At 43.3% G+C, this 10,998-nt stretch overlaps 1 protein-coding gene across 4 annotated transcripts in view; it reads right to left on the bottom strand.

Moving 5' to 3' along the window:
- Positions 1 to 207: 207 nt before the first annotated feature.
- Ttc27 (tetratricopeptide repeat domain 27) overlaps positions 208 to 10,998 on the bottom strand; it is a 123,657-nt gene continuing 112,866 nt past the window's right edge. The window contains exons 17-21 of one of the 4 annotated variants that reach the window (XR_013113312.1): positions 6,720 to 6,917; positions 6,072 to 6,175; positions 5,199 to 5,310; positions 1,352 to 1,452; positions 397 to 446 (exon numbers count right to left, since the gene is read on the bottom strand). Coding sequence is in view for 2 of the 4 variants with exons in the window: in XM_034514647.2 (XP_034370538.1) it covers positions 324 to 446; positions 1,352 to 1,452; positions 5,199 to 5,310; positions 6,720 to 6,917 (534 nt within the window). In the remaining 2 variants the exon portion in view is untranslated. Of the gene's footprint in view, positions 447 to 1,351; positions 1,453 to 5,198; positions 5,311 to 6,071; positions 6,176 to 6,719; positions 6,918 to 10,998 lie in introns of all 4 variants that reach the window. The other 3 variants (XR_013113313.1, XM_034514647.2, XM_034514648.2) reach the window with 3 other exon arrangements.

Raw genomic sequence — 10,998 nt, 5'->3', positions numbered from 1 at the left:
CCCCCCACCTCATTTTTACTAAGTTTTTCCAAAGAATGATGCACTCATGTGAGGCTGAGCAAGGATGAAGCCTGTGCTGGCCTCCTTGGGCCAGAATGCTGCAAGAGTACAAACCCTGAACTTACCAATAAGCACACAAAGGGACAAACAATCTTTCTGTTTCATGAACTTCACAAGTACAAACATCTGAGAACGTCACAAAGTAAGTATGTTTGCTGGCAAACAATTTTATTTAAAAAACTGGTATCTTATATTTTAGATATACAGGTATTGGAGGAATTCGAGAAGGCAAAAGTGACTGTCACAAGCTGCTTCCCAGTCAGTCAGTACCGGTTTCGAAGCTGGTTGCTGAGGTCTTGCAGCTCTGCCTCCAGAGCGTTCAGAGCTGCTATTTCACTGGCTAGCTCTCCAGAGACTTCTCCACTTACCACATCTGTAAAATTCTGCTGCAATGTAAAAACAGTACGGCCATCAAAAGGTGAAAATTTCTTCCAAGCAACAGAGACATAATACTGAGTCAACACAGCGATCCAGAGTCCCAGCGCTCCCTGCAGGATGCGACGGCAACTGTGCAGCAGCAATGCAGCGTTTGCTCAGACCCTAGAAATTGTGTGCATGAACTTACAGATTCAACAGCTCTCTAACTATAGTTCACTGGTAGAGAACACTTACCCAGAGGGCCCAAAGCCTTGGGTTCAAATCTCTGCTCTGTTCTTAAATGTTGACTGCTTTTGTCAATGTTAGACAATAGTGTTTGAATGAATGATGTTCATTCATCCTTACAAATCACAACCAACCTGCATTCCTTCTCCATGAAGCAAGGAGGAGCAGAAAGAGACTGAGGCTTAGAAACAGCAAGTCATCTGCAGCGCATCGATCTGCTCCGCCTGCAGGGTTCCTGACTCAGCTCCTGGGCTCCACCTACAGCCCTTATGCCATTCTTGGCTGTGACCTGAACAAAGATGAGGTGCTGGGGACAGAGGAGCTGCTCTGTCCTGAGATGACCTGACCTCAATGACCTACAAGAAAAGGCTATTTAAATTTCCTGCAAATGTATAGTTTCTGTGCAGATGCCTGGATTGAGTGGCAGGTGTTTGTTTAAGTGGGCAATGGGAGGCAGAAGGCAACCGCTCTAGGAGCTGATTTCCTGCCGTCTTTAGGCAGACAACAGAAGGCAGAGCCGTGCAGACCAAGCCTGCCTGAGCTTTGACAGTTATCTCTACTCACTTTCACTTTGTAAAGTGCAATTCAGTTTGCCGCTTACACGTTTATTTATTTTCTTTAGCAGCAGTGACCTGAGGCTGACGACCTTTTACTCCACAGTTCTAGTGAATCTGCAGGTCATTCTTACCTTTGCTTTGGATAACAAGCCACGTAAATTGAGCCGAACTGAAGAAAGTGCTTGTACAGCTTCCTGGGGACTAGACTTGTTCTCACTGCATTTTATAGCCACTGCAAGATAAACGCAGGGAAAGCATTAGTGCAGATCATCTCCATGATCACAAAGCAGCCATCTACTACGAATTTACAGTCATCAGCTTTAGAAGTTTGTACTTCCCCACCTCCTTCCCCTTCACTCTTTTCTCCTAGGCGGTACTGGGAAATGAAACCCAGGCCTGTGCACGCTGAGAAACACTCAATCTACCCCTGAGTTACACTCCTGTCCTTTTCATTTATCCTATACAGGAGAGCGCTGCTAAGGAGTGTCTGAGAAAAGCGGGGCATGCGGATGAGTTACACCAGGCAGGGATCCCACACACATATGTACATACACATACCCAAGCATACATACACACACACACACACACACACACACACACACATACACACACACACACACCAGTGAATTAGGCAAGCAAATAAACAAAGCTCCACTGAAAGCAAGGCACACATAGAGGACTAACACAGACGCGGCACATCTCAGTGGGCTGTCCATGGTCCCAAGTCACTAAGGAGGATTCATGGATGCTGATCTGACTGGCCCAGCAAAGTGACACACCACATGTGTCAAGCTTACTGCATTTTTAATTCCCAAATTTTACAGTATTCTCAGAGAACTGGCACCAACAATCTGCATGCCTTCATTCCGAGAGTGTAAGCATGGCTCCCGAGCCACCTCTGCCATCAGCACTGAGGGAATCTCTCATCCCTAGAAACTCTGCCTCTGGCATTCATAAACCTGCTTCTCTGAGACGGAATTCTGAAGGGAGCCTACTCCTTCCTGGAGGACAGGCTGTTGATGCCCTGTAAGAACAACTGCAGTCCTCTGCACAGAAAGGTGCCTGGGATCTACCCATTGTTTTCCATCTTTTGTTTTTTAAAATTATGTTCATGAGCTGAAGAGATAGCTCAGGGGCTAAGAGCACTTAATGCTGTTCCAGAGGACCTGAGTTCAACTGCCAGTACCCAGATGATAGTTCACAACTGTCTAGGACCCAGTTCCAGGGAATCTGATACCCTCTTCTAGACTCTGCAGGCACTGCATACAAATAAGCACTGACATACATGCAAGAAAAACACTCCTATACATAAAACAATAGATTTTTAAAAATTATGTCCACTAAATTGCACATCCCATTTTAAAATTACAGCATCACAGACCATAGCTGTAAACTCTTAAGCAATCAGAAGAAACAACTTCTGGCCTGGCAAAATAGCTTTAATCTTAATTAATAATACCTATAGCCATCAAGAATACCTGGGTTTGATGTTTCTATTTCAGAATAATGAGTAGACTTCACCAAGCCTCACACTGGATGCACACTAGTTATCGATGTTAAACCCATTTTCAGAGGGCCCAGTCAATCAGGTACTGGGACTCTTTCTCAGTAGGGAAACGTTGCTGTCACCAAAGAAGAGATATACAGTTTGCTTAATGCCTAGTAGCTTATTCTAGAAATATCTGTAGTTCTACTAGTTTTAAAAAATCCTTCATTCTTAAATTGAGGTGTGAGCCGGGCAGTGGTGGCGCACGCCTTTAATCCCAGCACTTGGGAGGCAGAGGCAGGCAGATTTCTGAGTTCAAGGCCAGCCTTGTCTACAGAGTGAGTTCCAGGACAGCCAGGGCTACACAGAGAAACCCTGTCTCGAAAAACCAAAAAAAAAGTGAGGTGTGTTGGTGCATGTCTTTAATCCTAGCACTGGGGAAGCAGAGGCAGAAACCAGGATCTCTCTGGGTTTAAGGCCAGCCTGGTCTACATAGTGACTGAGTTCCAAGCCAGACAAGACTACAAGGAAAGACTTTGTCTCCAATATAGTAATAATAATAACTACTATTATTATTTTCTTCTTAAAAATAAATAAAAAAATAATTTTCATCTAACAGAAAACAAGAAAAAGCAGAAAGGACATATATTCTATCAGCTCCCATCCCAATCTCTCTTCCAAAGCACATTACAGACAGCAGTGGGGGCAGGAGAGGGAGGAGAGACCTAGAGAGACTGGAAATGACTGTGCTCCTGATAATGCAAATAGCACACGACAGCAGCACCTCAGCAGAGGGTCTCTGCAGTCCAGCACTGCCCTGTTGTCTCAAGCATGCTGCAGCCCCTGGCAATGCTTACCTTTGGCAATCTATCAGGTACCAAGTTTTCTAAAGTCCCGAATTTCATTTTCAAAGGGTATGGTGAAGAGACAGTGTGGGGGAGACAAAAAAGGGGAAGGCAGTAACATAAAACCTGGGCTGAGTGCCAGAAGATGGTTTTCTGGAGTATTTCTCTAGCCTGCAGTTATGGTGGACAGTTTTAAAGCCAGCACTCAGTAATGACACAAACTATCTGGGTCTGTCTGACCATTACAGAGCTGGGTTCAGGGATGTTTACAGAGGGAAAACTTAAGTAGATAAGATATTCTTCAGAGTAAGTCCCACCCTGCTAAGTATACACTCAATGCACATGAGTCAGGGCTCCCCACACATAATACCACACCCACAAGGGCAAAAGGATTGAACCCCCCCTTTGACTAGCACAGGCTACAGAATTGCAGCACCCCCAAACCAGACCTCTCTTGTAACCACCTCAGACCTTCTACCTCCCAGGCCGAGTTTAGCCTTCTACCTTATCTGCCAATCCTAGCTGGTCCAGGACACTGGACACTTACATTCTTCCAATCAAAGATCTGAAAGGCCACGGGAACAATTACTAACTCCTAAGCTTATTCTGAACAATCTGAATGTTCTCTGACTTCTTTACAGGCAGTTAAACTTTATCCCCGTCCCTTACGTATCTCTCTTTGAGTTCCTTATCATGTGGACCAGATCCTCTACTTCAAAAGAAACAGGGTGGGGGTGGGAGAGATTTACATTTAAGGGGCATGTAAAATACGGTTAAATGCCCTCGTGGATTCTTCCTAACAGCATAGGTAGGTATTCTCTCATTTTTACCTACAACCAAACAAAGGCCCAGAGACCTTAAATCTCTGACCCACTGTCACCCATCAAGCACGTGATAAAGGTGGTCCTGGAGCTTTAGTGTCCCTGGTTTCAAAGCTCTGCCTTTCCCATTGTTCCCCACTGGCTCCTATTTGCTGTCACTATCAGGGCAGTAAAAGTTGGGCCGAGAACTAGGAGGCTTATAAGTCTTCGTGACTCTATTTCTAAAACTGGGACTTTAGTAATTCACTGGGATTATTTTACCAGGGCATAACACACCCACATTCAATGCACCACTGAATTTAGTATTTTTTGATAATGTAAGAGTGGTCTAAGCCTGCACTATATTTATGTAACAAGCAAACAATTTTATTAGAGATAAAGTTTTATTATAAGGTAAGGTTTAAATTATAGACTCTAAATAACTCAAAGATAGGAATTATATATTTTTGTATATATCATAGCTTTTCATATAATACTAAATATCCAGAGGTCTACATGGTTTGATGATTTTTCGCACTTCTATTTATAAATTAAAACTATCAGTTACAGAAGTGTTAATGATTTTCCTTAATACAACAACATAATAAAGGTTTCTTAGTAGAAAAATATTTCACAGTCTAAGGTTCTATTAACTCTGTCACTTATTCAACCAGGATTTAAGCCTCTGTCCTGTTTCATCATATTGTACCAAAGTGTTCTTTAATTGTTTCTGAATGAAATACAATATCAATATGCTGAAGTAATCAGGAAGTACCTGCAATGGAACTTGATTTCTGACTAATACTATTCTATCAGTGAAGATGAAATACATATGGATATCACATACCATGTGCAAGTCCTATGGCTCTTTGAACAACTTCCTTAAATGCTGTAGCATCTTTCTCCCAACAACTGGACTGTGTGTCACACTTGTATGCCTTCGAAAGATACTGGAACGCCTAGGAAACAAGAAAGGACAGCATTCAAAACAGGGGCATTCACATTTCAAACTGTTTTCTGAAAGTCATAGGGACTAATTCTAAACTGAAAAGCCAGCATTTGCATTGTGAGGCAGAGTCTCTGTCATCATCAAAGAAGGGGAAGGATGCACATCCAAGAGCAACAAACAACCTCCAGAAACCAAGGATGCATCTGGACCTCCACCTTTCCCAGAACCAGGAAAATATGAAGGCTAGGCTTGGAAACCTGTAGAAGTGTGAAGATTTCCTCAACTGTCAAGCTGAGAGGTGCAGTAGAGAGTGAGGAGTGAGCTTGGGGAATGGTATGAATGGACTAACAGGTAGATAATTTCACAGACATTTAAAAGGCTCTTTTGTTTCATCTTAAAAAGTCCTGATGGAGAACTCATGGGTAAGAGTGCTTTTATTTGCAAAAGAGTACAAAATCAGGAAGCAATGGAGGACAGAAAGTAGGAGTGTGCGCATGCGTGCGTGAAACAAGGCCGTACAGAAGCCAGCTGTGCAGACAGAAAGATAGGAGACAACAAGAACCCCACAGATTAGCTGTACCGTGGGTAACTACAAACCCACACAAGTACATTTGACTTGCTGTGGATATTTTGAAAAGAAACACAAAACAATGACCTTGGATATTCTGGGCTCCTTTGAGCTTGAAGACAAGAGGCTAACGGCACAAACAGAGCGGGACTGGCAACCTACTGCCTTACAGGAAGGTCAGGTGACTACAAAGTGTCAAGCACCTGCGGTTTCCTGCTCCCATCCTCTTAAGTTTTCCCTTTGGTAGCCTCTTCTCAGAGCAAAATACTGCAGATCCCTCCTGTAAAGCAGCAGGACAGAGACCCTCCTGCAGGAAACAGAATGACAGCAGCAGGAAACTCATGAAATGTAAAATGCTGAATGTTATAAGTCTTAGCATGGCCATAATTCAAAGTACTGAATACTGCATTTGAAGGCTGGGAGATGGCTCAGTCAATAAAGTAACTGCCTTGTTAGTTAGCACAAGGACCTGAGTTCAATCCCTAGAACCAGGTGTTTAAAAAACAAAACAACCCCCCCCCCCAAATTGATATAGCATATGCTTGTAATTACAATACAAGGGAGGCAGAGATGGAGGACTCTTGGGGTCCCCTGGGCTCTCTTGATAAATTCCAAGTTAGTACCCAAAGAAGGTGGATAGTGCCTGAGACCATCACATGAGGCTGCTCTCTCACACATGTGCACACATGTATGTACACACAAACACACACACATGCACACACAAACTGAATTTAAGCATGTAAGTTTTATGTTTCAGATTATTGATCTTATCCTTCACTCAAAAAAGTAGGCCTTCTTTACCTGTGGTAGCAAAGACAGAGGCCCAGGACAGACAGAGGCCCAGCACTGACCTTGTCATTCTCTTCAGGTTTCTCACTCTGCCCATTCCCATGTACTTGGGCATACAGTCTCCAGACTTCTCCGTCATTGGTCACCCTTGAAGTTACTCTGCCCAACAACTCCTGCAGCTTGCCTTTGAGGCTAGACGCAACATCTCCACTTCGGTCAGTCATACCATTAACCACTGCCCTGACCAGAATTTTAAGGACCTTTAAGAATGCACAGAAGAAAACAGTGAGCTAGCAGCCATCAAACAGTAACAAGAAATCCAGGGCTTCACTCTGCCATCAGACATTGAATAATGTGGCCTTACTTGGATATCATTATTACATACTAAGAGTGAAACTAATAAGCAAAAAAAAAAAAAGCAAGTCAAACAAGGCTTGCAGAAGTAATTGTCAAGGTCACCGAGCAAGTGACTCATCAAGTTGACGGGAGGATGGGGAGGGAGTAGATACCCATGTGCGTGTGTTCTGCTGCTGTCTGTCTTATTTGTTCTTTTATTTATTGTGTGTGTTTGTTTGTTTTAGAGACAGAGTATCTCTGATTGGTCTCAGATTCTTGCTATGGCCTCAAACTCTCACAGAAATCTGCCTGCCTTTGGCATGTACCACCACAACTGCCCTACTCACCCACCTTTTTAGGTCTCTCACTGCTGTTTCAGTTAGACTGCACAGCTGGCCAACTCTTAGAATCTGTCCATCTCTACTGCCACCCTGAAGCACTGTCGCTATAGACAGGTGCCTCCATGCCTGCTTTTTAAGTGGTCTCTGGGGATAGAACTCAGGACTTCATGCTTGACCAGCACACCCTCTACCTGAGCCATCTCTCAGTTCCGGGGCTGAGCTTCAGTGGAGACGATGAAATGCTAACAGTACAGTAGCTAGAGTGTCTCCTAAGCTCTAGGTGCACCTTAAATCCAGCCAGTGATATCTGCTGTCATGTGCACTCTGCAAATTAAGAAACTGGAACCTCTCCAAGGTCACACATACAGGGAGACCTGTGGATCTGAACTCACAATCCAAGCCCTGAATCTTCACAAGTATTTACTATATTAATTAACAAAGCTAGCTCCCTTCTCTGCTATCCCTGTCTTCTACTTTTATGAAATATATAAGCTAGAAACCTCTTCATTTCACTGTTCTTTGATAATCTAGATCAACCAAAGAGACAGATTTTTGCTTCCTAAGTTATTTCAATTAAAATTTCTCCTAAGACATTAGAGCTAATATAAAATAAAAAGAGGAAACAAGACTCCCACTTGTCCTTGGACCAGATACAAGCCTACCTGTCAAACTGCCAGTATTTTGAGGGTAGTATGAGTTAATGGGGAACAAACCAGGATGCCTGAAAAGAGTATGCACACAACACAAACTGATCCTGTGAGGAAGAGAGTTAAGGGTCAGGCTCATCTACCTCACCAAGGTAGGAGAGACTGAAGGAATGAATGAGAACCCCTGGGGAGCCTTCCTCCAAGGAAGAAGAGTAGTTAGGGAAAAGCGTGGCGCCACTCACAGAAAAGGAAAGGGAGGGGCTGAGAAAGGGGCTAGAGAGCAGCTGGTGAGGGAAGCAGCAGACCAGGTGAGGACAGCCAAGAAGAACAGCTATGAGCAGTGCTCAATGGGGCTGGTGGCCAGGCATCTCAGACCTGTTCACACACCCAGTCGGCTCCCCCTCTGGGGGAGAGCAGAGTTCCTAAGGCCTCAGGAGGACACCTTTTACCAGGAGCTGGCCATAAGGGGCAGGGTGGGGCTGACAGAAAAGGAGAAGTAAGGGTTTTGTTTTATTTATGTGGTTAAAGTACTTACATATACTTTTAAAACGAAGCTAACTTTCAGATCCTAGGACAAGAAGTAAATATGACCAGTGATACTTTTCTGTTTGTCCCATGATACAATGAAGGAATAAGTTACTCCCTGGGGATTATAACAAGAGGTCTGCTTGTCTTTTTCTCTGAAACTAAGAGTTCTTCAGTCTGTGAACATTCTTCATGGGTCTAAACACCCTTCTGGATCTAATGTGAATCTGAACCCTCCCCCTGATAAGATACATACCCATGTATACAATTTTTATATTGGTATTTAATTTTATAATCTCTTAAAGTCTAACAATAGACCTTCTTTAGACATTCCAATTCATTCTTCATGGCCTAGTGTTTGACTGTTGTCTGTCAATATTACATATGACTAAATGCACGCCTCTTTATTTTAAAATAGGTGTATATGTGCACTCTGGGTAGTATGCGCATGTGTGTGTGTGTGTGTGTGTGTGTGTGTGTGTGTGTGTGTGTGTGTGTGTGTGTGTCTGTGTGTGCATCTGTATGTCTGTGCTGTGGGTTCGAAGGAATGAACTCAGGGTGTCAGCCTTGCCAGCAGGCACCTTTACCCACTGAGCCATCTTGCTGGCCCTACCTGTCTTTGAAAACATTTGTTATCTTTCTATCAACTCCAATTTTCCCAGGTCTGGAGACTACACTCAGGGCTTCACAGGAGCTATAAGCACACAACCTCTGCTGACCAATACTTTCCTCCTATTCTTAGAGCCTCTCTAGCTAGCATCCCTAGCATCAAACCTCTGTGAGTGTCAACTCAAGGAAAGCCCTGGGCATGATTAGTTGAGGGCTCTCTGGCTTCCCTCACGGTACCTCTGTTCATGTGCCTTCACTCATGCCAGCTCCCAGTAAGCTACTGATCTGCTCTGGAGACTTCCTTGATGCACACCTCTCCCAGACAGGCCTATAGCTGTTTTCTCCACGAAAGGGAAGATAAAACTGTGGCAAAACAGCTTCCTCAGCTCGTGTCTGCCCAGGGGAAAAGGGTCTTTGTCGACAGCATTGACTTAAGATGAGGTCATGCTGGACCAAGGAGGTCCCTAAGTTCAGTGGCTAGGACTGGAGGTCAGTCCACTGACAGGCATGGCTGAGTTTAGAGCCTCAATATCACAGGAGGAGGAAGGTCCAGGACCACTAGAAATGAGAAAGGCTTCCCCCTAGAATCTTTAGGAACACAAATTAACACTTTGATTTTGGATTTCTGGACTCTAGAGCTGAACAAAGAGAATAAACTTCTACATAAGACACCAAGTTTGTTACATCACCCAGGAGAACTCACACAGCAGCTCTAAGGAGAACCACAACAGTGTGGAAAATGTTCAAATCAGCTCTTCCCAGGCATCGGCCATGCCTGGCTTTACTGCAGGAAGCAAGAAAACACTGTCCCCTCACCTACTGTCCCTCCTGTGGCTGGTGGCCCCATACTTCACTCACTGTTCAGAAGTTCCCCATGTGCAGTTTTAAATAGCAAATATTGATCTTCCATGATTTCATGATTATATGTATTTCCTCCACCCCCAAGTTCATAAAAGTATCTATCACATTTTCCTGTATGCTTTTACAGTTTTACCTCGATGATGACGACAACCGTGATGATGACAATGATAACAACTACTCTCTTGCATGCACCAGGCTGCACCTGTTGCATGTACTAACTCATTCAATCCTCATAACAGGAAGATGCTTCATCATCCCTATCTTCTCATCATGCCAACTGAGGCATGAAGCGGTTAATTAAACCCGCCCAAGGTCATGAAGCCAGTGACTTATGGACAGGTGGGAGCCACACTCAGGCTACGTAATTCCCAAGTCCACACTCACATACAGCATCATTCTGCTTAGAAATCTAGGTTAAATATTTTGTCCATCTGAACTTATCCTGGTTTATGGATTGGTGCAGAACTGAAGTTTGGGGGCTTAATGTTTGGCCAACCACTTTGTACATATCCCACATATTTTAAAATGTGTCATTCTCGGGTACTAAATTCTCATGCTTACTTGAATCTGTTTGCGAATTACACTTTCCATTCCCTTCATTCCTACAGCAGATGTTAACTCTTTATATCATAAAGATATTATTAGCTTTTTGCCTTTCTTCTTTGTAACAAATATTTGTCACTTTTTTTTTAATGTGGTCATAAAGATTCCTTCTGGTTTTCCTTTACTGCCTCAGGGTTTAAGAACTTTAGTAAGCACTCTCTTCTATTCCTAATTTTTCGAGAAGACAAAGTATTTGGCATATATTTAGTCCATTTGGAGGTCATTTGGTGCATCATTAAACAACCTAAATAAAAATTTGAAGCCTGGATAATCTAAAAAATTAAAATGGCAATGATGTTGCTTATTATAATAAATATGGAACAAGAAATAAAATTATCTAAATCAATCAAAATCACATTCTAGCTTTTCTCCAAGTTGGCACTAAAGTGAAGAAAGGTGTTCCTGCCGTCCCATGGCCA

This window comes from Arvicanthis niloticus, chromosome 11 (assembly GCF_011762505.2).
Source record: "Arvicanthis niloticus isolate mArvNil1 chromosome 11, mArvNil1.pat.X, whole genome shotgun sequence".
Classification (NCBI taxonomy): Eukaryota; Metazoa; Chordata; class Mammalia; order Rodentia; family Muridae; genus Arvicanthis; species Arvicanthis niloticus.
This window is presented reverse-complemented; position numbering and strand designations above follow the sequence as displayed.